Here is a 20,856-nt window from a genome sequence, read left to right as displayed (position 1 = left end):
AATTCTTTCACGTAATATCAAATGATTATTGAGCAAGTGTGATAAGTCAAATTGATGTTTTTACTTTCATGCTGACAAAGTTGGTTTAACATTAAAATGCATGAAAGAGACAGAGTGCACCAACAGAGACGTGTTCACAGATAATTAGTTTAATTTTCGATTTCCCGCTTTACTTTTGTGCGGAGCACACTCGATTCGTGCTTTAAGGACGTGTTCACTGAGGTGTCGAGGAGAATGGGAGTAACCCGGACAGAGGAATTGAAATTTTAATGATGAGCAGCACCACCATGCTGACGGCCATGGAACACCTCAGACAGCTTAAATATCACTGCTAATTAACACAGAGAGGTGGGCTGTCACAGGCATGATGGATGTTCGGAGGGGGCAGAACGCTGCTTTCAACCAACCAGCGATTCCTTTATTAATCAAAGCCTGAGATGAAAAGGCTCTCCCACACCTCGGGGAGAAGGAGATAGCAGGAGCTATTGTTGGGAGGGTTTCAATCATTTGCACTGAGCCTGTGATGGGTTTGATCAGGGGGCAACCAAACATTTGTAGGAGACAGAACGTTTCTGCTGCTGAGCACTTGTTTTTGTAAACCTCTGAACCACCCATATGTTGACAGAGCCACAGTATGCACAGTCAGCCCAGATTTACTGGTTGTTGGGAAAATTTCTGTTTGGAGGACCTATTTTTTGTATTCCCCTGACAGGAGAGGTGAGCGTGTAGAGAGCCGGCTATCAGTCTTAGAGAGAGCTCTCCTCCCTGATAAAGTGAGCCAGACTGAGGACGAGGCAGCACTCCCACACTTTACCTCTGGACTGACTCCATGATCAGTCTGTCTCGCTGAGATGATTTCGAACCTAGATGATTTCAGCACTTTGTGCATGAAGATGGAGTGTTATCTCCCCCTCACTGATCTCCTCCCCATCTACCTCACTTAAGGAGGTCCATTGTTAAGTGCCGGGGGCCTGTGGGTGCTGTAAATCAGGCTGCAGAGGGAGGGGATGTCTCCCATGGGGGAAAGCGCACACTCCCAGCAGCCTTCAGGCTGATCTCATCCTGCCTATCCTAATGCTGTAATTAAAGAACTGGTCAATAGCAAGGAGGAAGGTGCTAAAGGGTATGATCTGCACTTCCTAATGTACGACTGATGTCGCAGTACCCACAAAGGTAGAATTACAGGGCAATGTACTTGAAGAAATTCTTTCCTCCTCTCTGAACAATGCGGGTATCAGGTATGGCTACACAGATAGTTATGTCTGTTTGATTGCCCACTTGGACAATAATATTTCTGAACAGAAACATTCAAAACAAATTATCTCTGAGACCGACTACTGTGTATTTTATATTCTTCCACTTTAGATTTTAGAATATTTTTAGGATTTAATAAAATGCCACTGTGGGAAATTTACTTTACTGCATTGTACTTGTATTTGCAAGTTCCAGTTAATGGAATGCAACATTAGATGTGTTTATATGGCAGCCAAATCTAGCTCAGAATATCAGATAATGTGTATTGAAAATCTCTTGTCTTGGCTTCAGTAATTACTGAAAAGGGCCTCTGAAACCTGCAGAGCACTTAGCTTTACACAGTGCAACTACCATCTGTTCCTTAGTATCAAGAAAGGTTGTAGAGACACTTTCTTCCTGTAGCCAAGGTTTTGTATAATGGGACAAAATCATGTTGCATTGCGAATGTTTATTAATTTGTGGTGATAAAAAGAATGAATTATTTTGATTACAAGTTACAGCTTCATATTATATATTTTTTTAAAAAGACTTTGCTTATGAGTCTGGACTCTGGCATGTGGAGGTATAGTTCTCTGGTGCAACTTAATTTCATAATAATTCACTGTAGGTATTTTGATAGTAAACACTGTGATCAGTTTGAATTTCTACCAATTTGTGTAAAAAAAACATTTTTCTGTCTTTTCTGTGCAGAAAATTCACCCTCACATGGTCATGGCTGCCACCTGCTGACACAGCTGGTGCATTGCAGGTGAAAATCACAAGAAACTTTGTTCTACATGATATGAACAACATGCAGTGTTTAAAAATCAACACCTTTATTGTGACTTGGGGCCTTTAAAACTCCATTTAGTACAGTGTGACTGAGTCAACACTGACCTCACTTTACTTCTGACATGACAAAATTGTCGGTCCTCACATTATTTTTTTAACAAAACAAAATGTATACAAGCTCCTCCAACAAATACATGCAAATTAAAAAAAACAAACAAAAAACATCCTAACTAATCATGGCTGCTATACTAAAAGGGCAAGAGTGGAAGATTTTACTTTTCTCCTGACAGCAAGTTCAACAATAACTTACCACGGTCTTTTCAGCTGTCATAACAAATGATCAGACTAAGGGTTACAACTTAGTAAAAACTTTGATTTGCTTTTGGAGTTCAGGTCCCATACGCACTAATTTCTACCCCTAGTACAATTTAAATATATATTAACTTCATAAACAGTAGACAGCGATGAGCCCCAAACTCCTCTCACATAATCTAAAAGTCTGACAGCACAGAACTGAACTACATGTCTACTCTGAAACATTTTAGTCTAAATAACTGTTAAAACTTGTGTTCTTCTAAACCTTAACTAATGTCATCAGTCCATTGTTTACAGACTGATTTAACCACATACAGGCTTAGTAGACTTAGTGTGCTGCCATTTATCATTATATAAAAGACCTTGCAGACCTTGTAGCCCCCTTTCCACAAAGTACAATTAGTCATCTTCACTGAAGATGTCCGAGGTTAAACCGGAGATGAAATGACATGGCACTGGATTCAGATCACGTTCAGTCAGACAAAGACACAGCTCTGCACTTGAAATCTGTGGATGAGCCAAATTATATTTGTTTTCCTCTTTCCTGTAAAATTAATCCTTAAACAAGCACAGATTAAAACTAGTCAGAATCAAGAAAATTCTAAAGTACCTCCAGTGACAAAAATAGGCTAATGACTCTACTGATCCAGTGATTTGGAAACAGTTTTCTGACAAGATTTCACACATAAATGAACTCTATCAACCTTCATGTAAACCTAAAATTTCAGATAACTGACCAAAAACACCTATCAAAGGATGAAAATCTGTCAGAAGAATCTATGATAACAAAACAGGAAATACAAACAATACTGTGGTTTCTAAGAAGAGACCGTAAATACAATGGATATATATGGAGGAAACACCTACTTTTGTAACAGACAGGTGAATCCCACATCCAGTTAACATTATGAAAAAGCTCAAGAGTTCAAGAGCTTTGAAAAATCTGGACTCCTTGAAAACCTGCCAGCTTTCCATTGTATTAACAGTCATGACCAAATCCCTTTAAAACAAGGTAAAACGAATATGTGTGCCTACAGCCGCAACACAACTTAATACCAAGATTAGTTGAAAACTTGACATTTGAGGAGCATCTACACTATCATTCAAAAGTTTGAGGTCACCCAGATAATTTCCATGAAAACTAACACTTGTATTCATGTGCTAACATTATTGCACAATAATGTTTGCACATGACATTTCTAAGTTACCTCAAACTTTTGAATGGTAGTGTAGTTAACCCCTAGCGTTTATGAGCCGATTTTTACATATCACCAACAGAGTTGCCCATGTAGTTGCAGCAGCTGGTTGAATAGCAGATAAGAAATTATTACAATCCATTTAAGACTTGCGTGTTGGAGGAAAAAGGCAATCTTGTATATGAAATAAAAATGAATTACTTTTTTTAAATATTAGGCTGCAATGAGCCCCTTTGACATTTAAATCATCAAAAAATACTTCAAATTTACCTACAGTATTTAGGAAATAGATGGTTATGTCTTCAGGGCAGCACATACCACAAGCTGGTGGCTGTTACCTTTTACTCATCAGCAGTAGCTGGTACATGAGAAACACAAAACAAGTAGGACTTTAACACTAAAATGCTACATGGTTTTGTATGTGTCCTTTGGTGAAATGTCCACGTTTAGTAACAGGTTGACCTGGAGTTGACTGCAGGTCAAAAGAAATCTGATAGCTGCTGCATGATGTACTGACTGTCCATGCAATCAAAAAATACTTGTAATCTCTAGGCAGCGATACCAAAAAATACCTGCAACCTTTCAGAAAAAAGGAGATGTGTGCATTTTTCAGTTCAGTTATTGCCATAATACCATGGTCTGTTGTCCAAGATTGTAAACTAGTCCATCCCCTTTTGCTTGTTGCATGAATGTAACAGTAGGTTAAAAAAAGCACAAAAAATCCACTATCAAGCTCTACAAATGAGCTGGCGAGAGCAAACTAAAGTTTGGTTGTGTTTGGGCTACGTTCTTCTCAGGTCGTAACTCCAGTGTGTGGCGTCACTGAGCTGCAAACTGCTGCTGTCTGTTGGGTCTCTATGGGAAGCTGAGGGTCAGACAGTCAGACGGGTGTTTGAAGGCTGTAAGGGGCTCCAGGAAGCTGGATGGCCAGATGCATCCTGGGAGTACTGGCTTTCCTCTTTGCTCATTCCAACTGTACAAAGTCGTCGGTGTCTCAGCAGCCTGTCCGTCCGTGAAAAATTCTGAAACAAGGCCAAAAAAGATGGGTGCTTCAGCCAAAATAACAAATAGTTGCTTTTGTTTAATGCAGTCAAATCCTGACTAATATACAGACACCAAACAGTACATATAAAGTATATTAGTTGTGCTAAAAAAAATGGCTGACCAACCTGATGACAGCGATCACACTGGTACGGTTTTTCTCCGCTGTGCACCCTCTTGTGTCTGTCCAGGTGGTAACGTTGAATGAACCGCATATCGCACGCATCACAAGCAAATGGCTTTTCCCCTATAACCAATCACAGGTAGGGATCAGTAATAAGCATTTATCAGGAGTCACCACATATTTCCCTGGCTACTCTAATATATCACTTGCTCAAAGATTAAATACATTTATTGTTAAGATCTCTTTTTGACATTCCTAGCCAATAGAGCATATATAATGTTGCTCAAAGCAATATAGAACCAACATTTAAAATTAGAAAGAGCACAAAAAGGAAGAAATGCAGCACAGCCAAAAAATAAAAACCTTTAATTTCTTAACAAACACATAAAATTACATAAGAACTGTACACTTTAATGCTTCATTGTTTTTTTCTCTCTCTTTTCAAGCAGATGGAGCTTCAGAGGGGAGGATCCTTGCTAAAGTCGACTGCGTGGACGGTGGCCATACTGAGGTGAAGAAGTTCTCACCTGTATGTGTAAGAATATGTCGCTTGAGGTGGTAGCTGCTCCTGAAAGCTCCATAACAGTGATCACAGATGAAGTTCTTCTGGACTTTTAAGGAGCTGTCATCATCCATATCAAGTGGTGGAATTAAATGCTATCGACAAGAACACAAATAGACAAAACTGAACTTAACACCAACAGCGTGCTATTGCATTTTTAGACTTTAAATAGAGTTTTTAAAGCATCCTTACTTCCACTTTTACTTTGTTGGATGATGCTGATTTTTTGTGTTTCTTCTTGGGTTGCATATTCTGGTTTGCCTGCATGTCCTTTGCATCAATCATCCTTGATGAGTGATAATCCCCGTCTTTTCGGATTAGCTTTTAGAGGAATTAAAGATAAGTATTATTATATCAGGTGCACTCCAGCAAACAGTTTACCACTGAGTTAAATGGTTTACATGTTCGCATCTAATCAAGCACTAAACACATAATCACATATACAGGGAAACCCATTACTTTCAGCATATCGAGATAAAAGATTATAACACATTTTAATATAGTTGGAAGATAGCATATATTATTGAATTTGTCAGTAATTATAGCCCCCCTGGTAGGTATCCAGAGATGGAAGCTGGTTATGAATGGTGCTTGTAAATTTGACATTGGATTGAATTATCATATAAAATCATATCACATAACTTCAATGCAAAAATATGTGGTTGTCTTTTTTGAGACCCACTGGAGAGCCAAGTTTATCCAGCCTATGAGTTTCACATTACTTAAATGTATTTCACGAGCTGCAAAATAAACAAGGCAGCTCTTGTGGTGAACATAGAGTTGTGGATGACATCTCTCTCACCAGGGGTGGACAGCTCCCCGCTGAAGGATGGCCCATGTGGCTGTGGTGGGCTTGTCCGTGGTGAACCTGGTGGCCATGGTGGTTGTGGCTGTGCTGCGAGTGTGTTTGGTGGCTGTCAGGGCTGGCCCTGTGCCCCTGAACTAAGGGTTGCATCATCTTCTTCTGGCCTGGGATGTTGTTGGCCTGCATCAGGGCCATGCTGGACAGCACCGCCTCGCAGCCCAGCAACCCAGCCTGGCAACACAAACAGCATGTCAGAGCAGAAAGAGCGAACTCCAGGACTCCTCACAGAGACAAGAAGCCAGAGGGGGGAGAAGGTGGGGTTGACTAATAGGTCTGACAGATAAATGCAGGCACTAAAACCATGATGGTGATTCTGGAGATGAAGAGACTTCCACTGACCCATTTCATATGGTCTCGAACAGAATTGTTGGAATGGTGTGTCATCGTCGTGGTTTGAATGCGTGCGTGTTTGGGGAGACAAAGGGGGCTTCACTCAGAATGAGGGGTGACAGACACCCACCCAAATCATCAGGGGGCAAAGCCTGAAAATAGAGGTATATGGATATATGACCAGAAACCTAGGAGCAACATTAAAATTTGCTGTTCAGGTTAAAAAAAAAAAAAAAAAATAATAATAATAAAAAGCCCCAATGGTTTGGTAAATGCTTCTGGTTCACATGGTTGACAGACATGACAACACTGAGACAGAAGCAAAAAAAAAAAAGGAAAACTGATGGCGGTATGATACATTAATCCACAAATGCATCATACATGAGGTGATACTGAAAAATAGAAAATACATCTGTGAGAGCAGCAAGTGTACTTGAAATTTCTATCAGAATTAAAGTGGATAATTCAATACAGACAGTGGGAAATACTTTCTAAACTAACTGAAATTTTAACTTTGCCCTAATGCAACTGATGAAGTAAGTCATGGAGACAATAGTAAGATAAGATAAGATAAGATAGTCCTTTATTACTCCCCAGGTCAGGGGGAATTTCCATTGTTACAGCAGCAAAAATCTTTCATAGCAGCACTAACTATATGTACAGTAAAGATAAAAATTACAATAACAATAATATATACAATATATACAAGAATGAGGAATGAAAAATGAATAAATAACGTATTTCTACTCTATAAGTGACATTAGCATAAAGTGGCTGCTGGAATAAAAGTAACTGTAAAAGTGCAGAAAATACCAGTCAGTAGAGAAATAAGAGGCTGAGATGTTAAAGTATCAGGACACCTGCACACAATCTGAACTTTAGATATTGTTACGATCATAGATATGCACAACCAAGTTCCTGTAATGTAAGGATCATTTTTAAAACATGATCAAAATCTGGCAACTAATGTACATGTAAATACACTTGTTAAAACAGTGCAATTAACAGTTTTCTCCTTACAAGAACAACAAAATGCTACTAGTAAAGGTTATATCAAAGGAAAGCATAAGATTACTACAACAAAAAACAAGGAAATCACCTTGCAGAAGGCATATCTGCATATTACCACCATGCACAATGCGGATTATGCAGTAAGAAGCTGCATGATTTTTACAGTCCTATGATTGAACTACTTTGGCAGCTCCTCTAATAATACAGAAAAAACTGTTACTCGTGAATTCAGAGTAACGAGTTTGCATTCATTCTTAGATTTGAGAATGATTTTTTTCGGTTAATCATTTCTGGTTAAACAAGCATGATCTGTGCAATACTAGTTAGCTAGCATCGTCTGCTCAAAGCGTTTGATACCTGATTGGAAAAGAGAAAATCCATAGACAAGTGAGCTTTAATAATCCACTGGGGCCATGTGAACCTGGACAGCCAGTTTGCTGTATTTTAGAACGCAAGCACAAGTGTGAAACATGCTGAGTCTGTGCTGAATGAAAGCGCAAACAGAAAATCAGCTAGCTAGCCAGGAGTTGGGTTTTGGGACAACTCTTGTCCGACTGAGCCCCCACCCCCCGCCCCAGACAACACAACAGCCAGGCAGGGCTTTCGGGCTCAGCGCCGACCTCAAATAACACCTCCCTCACCGGCCACAGCGGCTCCAAACAGTCCGCTAACAGATTAGAAAACGCTTAGAGGGCCGCGAGTGAAACGTGTGGCAAGCGTGATAGCTTACCTTCCGATTTTCAGAGTGTTGAAGATTATTAATTCTTGTCGCACTTCCAATTTTTTCGCAGTTTACAAACACTGACAGGAAACACCACCGGAAGTACTCCCCGGGGAGAACCCTGATTGGTCAGGCGCCTAATCACGTGACTGACGCGGACTGACCCACATTGGCGGCCATAACTGTGAGGGAGTATTGGTGCCAGTATGGATGTGCGAGTAAGGTAAAGACACAACAACTTAATACTACTACTACTACTAATAATAATAATATATTCATGTGGAGCATATTGTGACCTGCCAAGGGACTGCAGATGGAAATTAGCTTAAAGCTAACTCTGGTGCAATACATCAAATGGAAACATTTATGTTTAATATTGTACATGGTCCCTTTTTAAATAAGCTGATAATAATAACAATAACAATAATAATAATAATAATAATAATAATAATAATAATAATAATAATAATAATAATAATAATAATATCATAAATAAGTCTACATAAAGGCAATTTAGGATTGTTTTTACCCATATGCTATATGTTTTGTACCACAAACCAGACAAAATGACAAATCTTTCTAGTAGGTGGTCAAACACTATACCATGAGCTGAATTTTACTGTACAGAAATTGTCACTGACATCATGAATTTAATTACTTTTTATCAGTGACCTCTGGTGCAGTTCCAAAGCACTGCATGATAATGACCCAACAATGTATACAAGGGTGTAGTGTGTAAATGGATGTATCTGTAACAGTACATACATAATTACATTTTTCTGTGATGTTTTTACTACCCTCTTAAATGGAGGTATAGTTAAGTGAAAATGTAGTGCTGCTGCATTTGCTCTTCCAGTGATATATATTTAATTTCTCTCAGCTGTTTAGGACAGTTGTAAAAAAATGTTTTGATTTTTAGTGCGGTTGTTTCAACAAGAAAAGCCCTCAGAGAGCACAGTACTCTGCCAAGGCTGCTCAGCTGTTGTATGATTTCCTACATATGAGTCCTGATAAGTCCTCAGTGGTGGATTTTTAGTAGGATCGCAATCATGTGATCGTCAGCAGGCAGCTGACGTAGCGTTCACTTGTTGTCATAGTTACAGTGACGCCGTGCCGCTATCTCACAATGATACACAAATCTTTAACGAATCCATGGATCCATACTATTAGCCGCATCACTGCCAAAATCTAATCAGGTAGTCCTTATGTCATTTCTGACCTTCCATGAAAATTTCGTCCAAATCCGTTTCTCCATTTTTGAGTAATGTTGCGTACAAACAGATTAACAGAAGGACAAATGTACGCCGATCGTCACATAACTCTGCCACGTTCCTTGGCGGAGTAACAATGATGTACTGTCAGACTTACATATCTTACTCATGCACGCTTTTATTCATGTGTTAACATAATTGCACAAGGATTTTCTAATCACCAATTAGCTTTTCAACACCATTAGCTAACACAATGTAGCATTAGAACACAGGAGTGATGGTTGCTGGAAATGTTCCTCTGTACCCCTATGGAGATATTCCATTAAAAATCATCTGCTTCCAGCTAGAATAGTCATTTACCACATTAACAATGTCTACACTGTATTTCTAAAGCGTTTAATGTTGTCCTCATTGGAAAAAACTGCTTTTCTTTCAAAAATAAGGACATTTCTAAGTGACCCCACACTTTTGAACGGTAGTGTCTAATTAATTGCACATGTTTAAAATTTCCTCAGATGACATTTATCAGGAACACAAATTTTTTGTTTTTAAGTTATTAACTATATTACTTGGTGCATTGTGGCAGCTGTTTGAATCCAGCAAATGATCTAAATTGGTACAGTGATTTGTTTGTTAGAATCTGTGAAATTCCAACACCTGGCTTCACACACAACATTAAATTCTAGATGAACAAGGTGACTCCATCTGAAAAGCTGGGTTTAAGTTACAGATCATCTCCTAGTCTTTCGATTTCGTTGAGGAAGAAGTCCAGGTCTTTCTGGGAAACGAGGGGAGAAAAAACAATCACACGGAAAAAGTTGACCTTGTTTCCCAGAGGTTGGTAGCCCACCATCATCGTGCCTTGTTTCATCATGCGCTCCTTGATGGTTGGAGCTACCTTTAAGCAATAGAAATAAAAACATACATACACATTTAGCTTTAAGATTCAAAAGATGGAAGCCTCTGTGTTTTGTAACAAGCTGAATCTGAGTGTGACAGAGTGAAAAAATCTTAAATGCGGGGACTTTATTGTTTACTCTGTCCTTGGATGTAAAAAACAGAAGCTTACTTTTGCCAGTCGATCCTGATAATCTGCATTTCCTTCCTTCCCTCTCAGACTTGGTGGTATGAACCAGAAGCATACGTTCACAAACTCTGGCTGTCCATGGATGCAAATACAAACATGTCATAATCAAAATTTCATGGTGGAAAAATATACTTACTTTGTGCTTCTGATTTGATCTTACCTCACGTAACAGATGGAACCCATCTCTTTTCTTCATCTGCTCCACTAGATACCTGCAAGAACAAATTTTCATATTCTGTTGGCCTGGAACAGCTCTCAGGTATGACCCTCAGAAAACCCAACATTTCTGTCTTTTCTCATTTTTTTTATTCAATATGTAAACTGCTAAGTCACTGACAAGTATTAAATCAGTTTGACTTAAATCAAATACAAAAAGAAATACTTTGAGATAAGTTTGACTTTACTACCTGACATGTGCTACAACTGCATGCCTTATTTACCTAACATGGACAAAAGCTTTGTCTACACGCTCTGCCAAGCCACTGGAGCCAACAGCTTTCCACATCAACCATAACTTCAGACAATCCACCTTGCGGCTGCACTGCACAGACTTATCTCCGATGTCCAGATTCACATCATAGAATTTGTCTTGCTGGAAGAGGTACGTTGCATTGGCACTGTGGCAGCGCTTCAACAAGTTCTGAGGAACACAAGAGGATTGTCAAAGAAAAAACAAAAATATAAACCTGTTTTTATTAGAAAAAAAAAACATTTCAAGTTTTAATTCTGTAGCTTTAAAGTGTGAAGCCAAACCGTTGTGTCCTTTAGCAGCAAGGCAGAACACTGCAGGCCGGCCACCAGCATCTTGTGTGGATTCCAGGCTACTGAATTTGCTCTAGTTCATCACAGGAACACACACAAACACACACACACACCCACACACACACATTGAGTGTTGCTCATCTGCCCAACTTTGTAGTTCATGTACAGGCTAGATGCTGTCTTTTTGGTATGCATATTACTACCTGTCAGCTCCTTTCATCAGATGTCTGTGTTGCTTGGAAAAGAGCACACTCCCGCCCCAGGCAGCCTGAAACAAATGACAAAACTGTCAAAACACTGCATGTTCTTAACTTTGAACAAATACACCACAAGCTTCATAAAACCAGGACCTGTCTACACAGATTAGTCATCCAGTGGGGGACTCACGTCGACGTGCATCCACAGCTTGTGTTTGTCACAAACATCAGCAATGCGATCCAGTGGGTCAAAAGCTCCCTGTACTGTGGTCCCTGATGTGCAGCTTACAAGGAATGGTACTGCACCCTGAAAGAAACAGACTGAAAGTGAGCACAGTTTACTTTCACTTGGTGTTTTCAGGTTCACACAATAATAAAACAAGAAAAGCACTCAGAGAGCACAGTACTCCGCCAAGGCTGCTCAGTCTTTGTATCATTTCTGAGATGAAATCTTTAACAAATATGACCTTCCGCTGAGCACAGGCGTGTGTTATGCAGGTGTACATTATGTACAGATACCGAATCATGTAGCGTGCGGCGGGAATTGATGGGACTCAGAAACACCCCCACAATTTAATCAGCCGTTCCTTGTATAATTTCCGACGGATAAATCCCGATAAGTCCGCAGCGGTGGATTTGTAGTAGGGTTGCAATCATGTGATCGTCAGCAGGCAGCTTATGTAGTGTTCACTTGTTGTCATAGCTACAGTGACGCCGTGCCACTATCTTGCAATTATACAGAAATCTTTAACAAATCCTTGGATCCAGACTATAAGCTGCATCGCTGCCAAAATGTAATCAGGTGGTCCTTGTGTCATTTCTGACCTTCCCTGAAAATTTCATCCAAATCCATTATTCCATTTTTGAGTAATGTTGCACACAGATAAACATACAAACATACGCTGATCATCACATAACTCCGCCGCATTCCTTGACAGAGTAAAAAAAAAGTGCTACATATATAGATAATCAAATAAATCGGATGTGCAACATGTTATCTCTGAGTTCATATGAAACATCAGTGAATTTACCTGAGATTTGGAGAGCTCTATTTTTTGATCCAGGTCCTCTGGAATCATGCGGCCTCTGCAGCACATGAGAAAGTACAGCAAATTCAAAGAAAAGAAAACAAGATATCATTTAAGCCCCTTTAAGATATACCTTCTTTACCATTAACATGTCAGCATCTGAACAGGTCGGCTTTATGTCTAAATGTTGATGCAAAAGCAACAAACTTTTGAGTTATGTGAAGCGATTTAGGGAATGCTTTTCCATATCAGCACCAGTATTGGTCCAAAAATTTCTAGATAGCACAAGACACAATGTGTGTGTGTTGATATCTCATTCACTTTGGACTACGATTTTAAATTTATTATGAACTGAGATGTCTCTAAAAATAAAACTTTACTGCGATGAAGACAAAAGGTTGTAACTGGATAAAAAATATTACAAATATTTAAAAAATATTAACAGAAGCTCAGGTTCAGTTTGATGCTTCCAGCTGTTTGTCAGAGTATTTCCTCTAAATTTATTAAATAAGCTACCTGCAGCATCAAACAGCAGCAAGATACATACAAGGACAGCAGAAGTAGCTTCATGAACTACTTACAGTGTGTACTTTTCTTCATTTCAGAAATTCGAGCAGTTGCACTTTAAAAGCTGCAGTTTGATCCTTTGTTATATCTTCAGGTTAAGTAATGGACTCCATCACAAATATTGGGATATTATTTTAACATTTGTAAAGTAGCATTTAGATTATCATCACTCATGGACAAACTTTTCAGCTTTTAGGAAGTCATATATAAAATATGCTATTAATTATTTTTATATTTAAGCTGTTAGTTTAGATTGGATGTTTTCATTATTAGTGCATTATTATGCATTATATATCACCTGATGTTTAGTTTAATATTATGTGTATGACAAATATCACGCACACCAGGGCTCCCTCTGTCACTGCCGAGGATATATCGTAATAATTTTCAAATTGTGTTTTATCTGATAAATTGTTTAAAGTCCAAAGGTATTCGATTTTACCATGATATAGCATAGATGAGAATAAGGTACAACCAGATAATTCTGCCATTTTTGCTTGATAAATGATTTCAATGGTCTATGGTTTCTAAATCAATAGTTTCAGCTCTTAAAATAAACAATCAATTACCCATCATCCACTTTCACCATGATCACGTTGTCTGTCCCAATGCCCAGTAGTGCAGCCCCTTTCTTCACAGAGTAATGGCTCTGGAAATAAAAAAGAACATGAGGATGCATCTTTAAGACACATATATCTGACATCGACACTGACCGCCTCTCATGAAATTTCACTCCTCTCAACAGTGTAATCAGACATGCAGCGTTGAACGGCCATCCTGACCTCTGGAGATGAGAAGATGGCCAGTCGTGGGAGACCATACAGGCCCTGGCTTTTGACCTCTGGGAACAGTTGGTAGCGTGCAAGGTTCATGGCATAAATGTTAGAGGTGGAACCCCCGGGGCAGAAAATACCGTCACCTTCTGTCCAGCCCACCAGCTGACGTAGTCCTCTCAGAACCTCCATCTCCATCAGCACAAAGACCGGAGCGACTTCATAGGTGAAGCTGCAATTGACACACAAAAGCATAGTGGTGCATATATTGCAGTTCCACTTGCAATGTCGTCTTTTTTTTATTTTTTATTGAGAAGCACCTTGTGACTTCTTACCTAGAAAAATGCTATATGAATAATAATAATAAAAAACCTTCAGTTGCTTACAAAAATGAACAGAGTTGAAGGTGCTTCAAGATAATTTTTAGGTGCTTGCACATTTACTTGATTGTCTTAATTTTCTGCTACTTTGTACCTTCACTCAGTTACTTTATTGGACATCCATAGTAGCTTGTTGCTTTCCAGATTCTGCTTTAATAATCAATATATAGTAACTGATGCATCATTTCAGATAAAACATTATCTTCACTTTGATCATCGTCATTGTCTTTCTGTGTATATGTATCAAATCTAATCATCCAATTATATGAACAAGAAAAGCACTCAGAGGGTGCAGTACTATGCCAAGGCTGCTCAGTCTTTGTATCATTTCCGGCAGATTAAATCTTTATCTTTAATTTAAAAAATGACTTTGTGCTGAGCACAGGCGTGTATTATACATGTATGTTATGTATGGATACCGAATCACGTGTAAATTACTCTTATAAAGGTCTGTTGATCAGTTCATCAAGCCTTTGTTTTACTAGTGTTAAAATAACCGTACCCTTCATGCTTTTAGTTTGACGGCGTATTTTTAATGTCACGGGCTTTTATTTCGGCACCATTCGAGCGACACAGGAAGTGTTTATCTAAGAAGCGGTTTCTTGATGAGGAAGACGCTGTTGAAAAGTCCGAAAACAAAGACACGCTGTAGCTGTCTAGCAAAGGATGTGTATGAACTTATAAGCACCTTGCTGGAATGGAGACAAGCTCTTACTGTGTTTCCTGAAGAAAGGAGTGAAGGACAGAAAGGTGAATCTGTGTTCAAAATAAGGCTGACGGCTGAACGTAAATAAATGCTTTGTGAAACACCAGGAGCTTCACCATTGTCTAGCTGGGGTTTGCTACATTACGTGACCTAAATATGTAGCGGACGGCAGGAATTGATGGGACTCAGAAACACCCCACTGTTTAATCAACTGTTCCTTGTATCAAAGGGGTGGATTCGTAGGAGGATCGCAATCATGTGACTGGGCTGACGTGACGTTCACTTGTCATAGTTAAAGTGACGCCGTGCCGGCCGCTATGGGAAATCTTTAATAAATCAGTGGATCCAGACTATAAGTCGCATCACTGCCCAAATCCAATCAGGTGATCACTGGATCATTTCTGACCTTCTCTGAAAAGTTATTCCAAATATGTCTGTCTGTTTTTCAGTAATGTTGTGCACGGAAGGATTCATGTACTCCGATTGTCACATAACTAATAAAAATATGAAAAGGCTACAACACTCTAAGCCAATCGGTATAGCAAATACCTTGGATCCTATTTGACTAGACCCAGCTGCTTATTTACTTTCACTCACTTTTAGTCCTGATCTTCAACAAAGTATCTCTACCGTTTCTACTAAGTCAAAGATCTGAATGCTTCTTCCATCATTGCCTAACGCAGGCTCAACAGCTGTTTTTTTTTCATTGCATTTTAATGGGTTCTTTATATACTTCACAGTTTCATCTTACAGGTTTGTGTTGAGAGTCTCAGTGAGGAACCGTCCGGCCAAAGCGTGATAGTCCACACCGGCAAACTGCTGGTTGAAAAAACGCGGGTGACCTGAAATGAAGAAAAAGAAAGTCTCATCAGGAGGGAATGAGAGTCAGCTGGTTTATGTGGGTTCAGCTGTTTCTGCCAGTCTCACTCGTCTTAATGCTGTACTTGGCCACATCTCTGACTCTCTGCAGGAGTTTTTGTTGTCCCTCTCCTCCTTCTCTCAGCTCCAGATCCAGCAGCTCAGCCAACTCCTCAGGCTCTTTCCACTGGCAAACCTGCACAAAGGAAACACGGACTGTGAGTTTTCTTCAGAGTACTCATTAGTGTAATGTGAACCATTTTATGCTTCATGACAGACCTTCTGTTTGACATCTGTGCCCTTGCAGAGCACCTCCTCCACAATTATATTGAAGGCTTGAGTCAAGAATAGCTGCCCCTCTGCATGGTCAATGAGAGGCTCATTCAGGTCACGTAGATTAGCTGGTTCCAGAACATGTTCATCTGCTGTTTTTATAGCAGGTTAACACATAAACAAATGCATGCAAAAGGAAAGGGTTGCAATCAAAAATAGACACATACAGCACACTGTACTTACATGCGAGTGGTAACTTGTCTGCCATTTTCACGTTTTAAAAAGCTGGAGAGTCTCTGCTGAATTATTCCGCTCTGCTGACTGCCAGACTGCAGGAAATGGCTTCAAAATAAAAGTAAGGGATTAGAGGAGTGGGAGGAGGCCAACCTTTGGACCAGGATAAGTTATCTAATGTTCTCTGAGATGAGGGAAGCCAACTGAGAAACAATACTAGATATACAGTACCTTCTGATTTATGAGTTTCTGTCACGAACAAGAAGAGTTGGTTAGTTTTACCAAGTCGTGTGAATCTCTCAAGAATAAAGCAAGGCATTGTGCATTTCATTTAATGACTTTCATCGGTTCACAACCAAGAGTATCAAATTAACTTGTGAGAGAAAATACTGACAACAAAATTCATTTGATTCAATGAAACAGTTTTGCGTGTTATATTTGTCTACCCTCTTTTACATGACAATGTAATGCTTAGCTTGTAACTTATAACACACACCGTGATGTGAGGCTCGTTTCATCTAAAAGACATCCAAGGAACATCCAAACGTGAGCCATCTTATGCACTGGTACACTTTTACTTACAAAGCAATCCTAGACCTACTTCCACATTATTTATGCGACTATATTTCTAAAACCCACAGCAATTACTGTTTACGTTCCAGTGATTTGTACTTACTAAACGTGCTAAAGGTTCATTCTGAATTTGGGTAACACTTTTAAATGCTCTGCACCTGCTGCCTGGAACTCACTGCAGAACACAATGAATCTGAAGGAACTCATCACCACTGGGATTTTTAAAAACCATACGAAAGATTTTGCAGCAGCTACTTATCACACTAGTTGTTTTATTGTAAATTCTTAATCCTGTACTTTAATCTAGCATGCATTTTATTTGTTTTGTTGAGTGAGTTAGTGTTGTCTGTTTTTAATTGTTGCAGTTTTAATGTTTCTCAGGCTGTTGTCTTGCCCCCCTCAACCTTCATTAAATGATGAGTTCAGTAAAACATGAAACAAAACATAAAAGAAATATAATTTTATTCACCTCTTTCAATGCACACTAAAATGAACTGAGCACTGCTTAGTTGTTCATCTAATTTCTAAAAGGAGAATAAAAAATAACACAACAATCATTTTTTACAGCAGTAACAACAGCTCTTAAGAAGTAATGCATCAAAATAAATCATTTACTATTTTTCTATGTCAGCAGCACCATTATATAGAAGTGTAGTTTAAGGTGAACAAAGGTCTCTTTCCCAGAGGCGTAAATGTTACCCCACTGTGGGGTAGTTTTATCAGGTAGTAAAATCATAGTCCTGTTTCTCCCCTGACATAAAATGAGTCTTTATGATGAGAAAAAAACACTAATCCCCAGTAAAAACATTTCCTCTGAGAGGGTTTAATTCCCAGAAGGAATCAGACAGTGAAGGCCTCAGTTGGTCTCCAGCAGAAAGTCGATGCTTTCAGGTGGCAGAGCCCAGTTGTCCTGACTGAGGAGGGAGTGCAGGTGAGCAGCAGTGGCTTTGTCCCTCTGGCGGGTTCTCCAGTAACGCAGCATGGCGAAGACTCGCTCCACATGTAGCTGATGATCCTCTTCGATCTGTTCCAGCTTCACAGACGGGATGTCTAGAGCCAGTCTGCCGATCTCCCGCCAAGATCTGCCAATGGCACGAGCCACAGACATCAGCTGTTTCTCCTTCACTAAACTGGATGCTGCACAAAAACAACAAAAGCAGATAATGAAGGCGATGGCCTTATAGTGTTATTAGTGGAATTAATTTCAGTAGAGTGTAACTCACCATTTTTGCAGATGTTTTTGGCTGGAATTATATCTTGTAATTCAGCACCTTGTTTTCTCTTTCTTGATGTTTCTATTTTCAATTGTAAAAAAAGAAAATGTATACATTTAAGACAGACATCTAACAGTATTTAATAACGGTTGCTGAAAATACTAAAAAAAAAAACTTTGTTCTACCTGAAGACAGCGAGTTGACCTGCAGATCATTAATAAAACAAAGCATTGGGAAGGTTTCCTGCAGAGCCTGGTCCTTCAGTAGTTCCAGTAGCCCTTGTGCTGCTTCAGGACCTCTCTGAATGATATGATCCAAAAGGTCTGTAACCTTTTCACTGGGAACACGGCAAGATTTCACCTGCTGGTAGCCGCGAAGAGACAGCAGACGGCGAGCGTCTGCATGCTGCAGCACAAAATCAGCATCTGCACTTAGAATTTCTATCAGCTTTGTCTTCTGGCTTCTCAGCAACTGGATTTCTGCTGCGGGTTCCTCAGCCATGACTCAAATCAGCTCCTGAAAAAATAAAAGCAATGACGAATTCTTCAAATGCAAGCACAGATCAAATATTCTTATTCTCAGCCATTTGTACACTATAATTTTTATGTCGTATAAGATAAGATTATCCTTTATTATTACCAAAGTGGGTAATTTTGTAGCGTTATGGAGCAAAGACAATACAAACATTTAAGGAATGTAGTACAAGAATATAAATAAACAAAGATATATGCAAGCACTCGTTCTAAAAATAACATTATTGCACATATCAGTGATAGAACAGAAACACACACATACACTTATTGCACAGACTGTACGTACGTAGAAAATTAACAAACTAGCATATATTCTACTGTACGTATAGAGATAGACATTGCACAAGGTTTTAAAAGTGCAAATTATTAAGAATTGAAAACACAACTTCTGCTGGCAGCCACTCTGCCAAAATAAATGAGAATCCTGATGCAGGTTTGCTGATGTAGTTTGACTCTGAATGTGGGATTTCTGGACTCTGGTGCTGCCACAGTTACTGTTTGTCTCCGACAGCTCCACCTAGTGGCTTTAAACATGGAGGATGCAAAGATTTTTATCTTTAAGAAAACAAAATCATTTGTATGCTGTGTTTATATTTTTGTTCAGTGTACATTACTATTTAAGTTCAAACACAGACCTGCCGGAGTTTATTGTGACTCTACAGCAAATCAACAAAGCCGATGTTGTACCAAAAACTGATTGCTGTGTATGGAAGCAATTGTTTTGTCTCTGCATGATTTTATCTGCTCTGTGCCACAGATTATAAGAATTATTTTTACTACCTAAAATAAATTTTAAAGACATATAATGTTTTCAACTTGACAAAAAAACCCAAACATTCTGACTGGCATGTTATAAATGCTTTGAAATGACTTGATTTCGTTTCTCAGGGTTATATTTTAAAGACCATAGCCCACAGGATATTAGGAAAAGAGGCAAATTCACTTTTTTTTAAATCATGAAAATCATGTTAATGATAATCTACAAAACAAACATGTAACAAAATATTAGAAATACCAAACACATAAAGTGTAAATACCTGGGTCAATATATAATTGCGGGACTTTTTGTATCATAGTTAACATTTTTGCTGTTTTAAGGCCTAAAATCAACATGGCTGCCTATAACCAAACACCACATGGCATTTTTACACAAAGACTCTTCAAAAATATTATATATGTACTCAAATGAGTAAAATTGAAATTAAAAGTTATTTATAAAGATATTGTAGTAAACCTGTTGACATGCGATAAATCCACACTTGACTCACACACTACTTCATATTAAATAACAATAATAGCTCATTTTATTATTGTTTAGCTAATTAGAAGGTGGTTGTTATTAAATTCAGACATTTATTTAGTTGACATTTATCCAGTAATTTAAAAAAAAAAATAATGTGATGTTTCCATAATAAATAATTATGGAATCTGTAAAGACATGATCATAATGAACATGAAAAACATTATTTTTTTTATTTTTTAATAATAAAAATAAATAATAATAAAAATGTATGCAAGATATATCCCATAAACTTCAACAGTCCCTCAATTAAATATCGACCCAGCTCGTTAAAGTTTCTCAAAGAAACACTTTTGCTGTTTTATTTGCATGTTCTGTCTGTTTGATCCGGATGAAAGCAGATAAAGACGTAAACAAACTGGATGGATTCAACCGGATGATCCGTTTTCGGCAGACGATCACTTTACGGCACGACACCGGTTCTGCAAGCCGGTTCCAGTAAGTGTCACAATGTTCATGCAATTAGGAGTATTAGTGGGGAAATATTTAAAACAACAGGTGCTTATATTAATTATTTAACTTTAAAATAAAACTAAAGACAGACATGCATTTATTACTTTTTCTTCTCTGTCCTGCATTCTGCAGCCCCTTGATGTTCTGACTTCCGTGTTTTCGTCCATTTCCAGCTGCGAGGCATAAACTCGCTCTCTCACACCAAATACAACATTAAAGTAAATGTATCCCCATTATTCTCTTACCATTTATTGTAAGAGAAAGAGCAAAAGAAGAACAACAGTAGCTTTTCACAGACAAACGAACGACAGCTCCTCTGTCGGTCTGGATCATCTGATTTTCATGTTGCTTTCCTCTGGCGGTTTTTTCTTCTTTGTCTTCTTCGGATTTCTTTTTAAATTTCTGTTTACTTCCATCCAGTGGATGGATGATCCAACTGCAGTCTTCTGCCTCAGCTGTGAGGATTTGGTGGCATCTGCTGGAACTATTTAGACATTACACTCAGGACTGCCGAGAC

At 38.7% G+C, this 20,856-nt stretch overlaps 3 protein-coding genes and 1 long non-coding RNA gene across 7 annotated transcripts; 1 reads left to right on the top strand and 3 right to left on the bottom strand.

Annotated features, from left to right (window-relative positions):
• Positions 1-2,047: 2,047 nt before the first annotated feature.
• znf740b (zinc finger protein 740b) lies at positions 2,048-8,299 on the bottom strand. 2 transcript variants are annotated; one of them, XM_023291299.3, is made up of 7 exons: positions 8,200-8,294; positions 6,468-6,610; positions 6,066-6,299; positions 5,456-5,584; positions 5,229-5,358; positions 4,706-4,824; positions 2,048-4,558 (listed from the first exon to the last, which is right to left on the bottom strand). In XM_023291299.3, the coding sequence occupies exons 2-7, from the start codon at positions 6,510-6,512 to the stop codon at positions 4,409-4,411; spliced, it is 807 nt and encodes a 268-aa protein (XP_023147067.2). In that variant the 5' UTR covers positions 6,513-6,610; positions 8,200-8,294; the 3' UTR covers positions 2,048-4,408. The 2 variants fall into 2 exon arrangements, with proteins under 2 accessions (XP_023147067.2, XP_023147069.2); XM_023291301.3 differs by lacking the exon at positions 6,468-6,610 and having other exon boundaries at positions 8,200-8,299.
• Positions 4,556-18,289, top strand: LOC118471710 (uncharacterized). Its single transcript, XR_004849058.2, has 5 exons — positions 4,556-5,212; positions 8,261-8,413; positions 10,697-10,747; positions 13,788-15,977; positions 17,873-18,289. It is a non-coding gene; the product is annotated as an uncharacterized LOC118471710 (long non-coding RNA).
• csad (cysteine sulfinic acid decarboxylase) lies at positions 9,560-16,409 on the bottom strand. 2 transcript variants are annotated; one of them, XM_023291296.3, is made up of 14 exons: positions 16,276-16,409; positions 16,039-16,184; positions 15,829-15,955; positions 15,653-15,743; positions 13,825-14,047; positions 13,612-13,691; positions 12,479-12,533; positions 11,638-11,754; positions 11,454-11,518; positions 11,242-11,323; positions 10,929-11,128; positions 10,649-10,700; positions 10,471-10,560; positions 9,560-10,299 (listed from the first exon to the last, which is right to left on the bottom strand). In XM_023291296.3, the coding sequence occupies exons 1-14, from the start codon at positions 16,298-16,300 to the stop codon at positions 10,126-10,128; spliced, it is 1,527 nt and encodes a 508-aa protein (XP_023147064.2). In that variant the 5' UTR covers positions 16,301-16,409; the 3' UTR covers positions 9,560-10,125. The 2 variants fall into 2 exon arrangements, with proteins under 2 accessions (XP_023147064.2, XP_023147065.2); XM_023291297.3 differs by having other exon boundaries at positions 16,039-16,181; positions 16,276-16,357.
• zgc:174906 (uncharacterized protein LOC571548 homolog) lies at positions 17,285-20,708 on the bottom strand. Of its 2 annotated transcripts, none has more exons than XM_035957709.2 (4): positions 20,585-20,708; positions 18,239-18,569; positions 18,063-18,134; positions 17,285-17,976 (listed from the first exon to the last, which is right to left on the bottom strand). In XM_035957709.2, exons 2-4 carry the CDS (start codon positions 18,552-18,554, stop codon positions 17,696-17,698), a joined length of 669 nt encoding a protein of 222 aa, XP_035813602.2. In that variant the 5' UTR covers positions 18,555-18,569; positions 20,585-20,708; the 3' UTR covers positions 17,285-17,695. The 2 variants fall into 2 exon arrangements, with proteins under 2 accessions (XP_035813602.2, XP_035813603.2); XM_035957710.2 differs by having other exon boundaries at positions 20,444-20,702.
• Between the last annotated feature and the right edge of the window lie 148 nt (positions 20,709-20,856).

The sequence above is a fragment of the Amphiprion ocellaris genome, chromosome 8 (assembly GCF_022539595.1).
Source record: "Amphiprion ocellaris isolate individual 3 ecotype Okinawa chromosome 8, ASM2253959v1, whole genome shotgun sequence".
NCBI lineage: Eukaryota > Metazoa > Chordata > Actinopteri > Pomacentridae > Amphiprion > Amphiprion ocellaris.
This window is presented reverse-complemented; position numbering and strand designations above follow the sequence as displayed.

Coding starts and splice junctions, on each gene's coding strand:
- znf740b (XM_023291299.3), bottom strand. CDS start 6,512: ATGACACACCATTCCAACAATTCTGTTCGAGACCATATGAAATGG. Junction 6,300..6,467: donor TTCGAGACCATATGAAATGG/GTCAGTGGAAGT, acceptor TTGTGTTGCCAG/GCTGGGTTGCTGGGCTGCGA. Junction 4,559..4,705: donor AGTGTGATCGCTGTCATCAG/GTTGGTCAGCCA, acceptor GCCTTGTTTCAG/AATTTTTCACGGACGGACAG.
- csad (XM_023291296.3), bottom strand. CDS start 16,300: ATGGCAGACAAGTTACCACTCGCAT. Junction 11,129..11,241: donor TGCTGCTAAAGGACACAACG/GTTTGGCTTCAC, acceptor TGTGTTCCTCAG/AACTTGTTGAAGCGCTGCCA. Junction 10,561..10,648: donor GGTTCCATCTGTTACGTGAG/GTAAGATCAAAT, acceptor ATCCATGGACAG/CCAGAGTTTGTGAACGTATG.
- zgc:174906 (XM_035957709.2), bottom strand. CDS start 18,554: ATGGCTGAGGAACCCGCAGCAGAAATCCAGTTGCTGAGAAGCCAGAAG. Junction 18,135..18,238: donor GGTCAACTCGCTGTCTTCAG/GTAGAACAAAGT, acceptor AATTGAAAATAG/AAACATCAAGAAAGAGAAAA. Junction 17,977..18,062: donor CAAAAACATCTGCAAAAATG/GTGAGTTACACT, acceptor GTTTTTGTGCAG/CATCCAGTTTAGTGAAGGAG.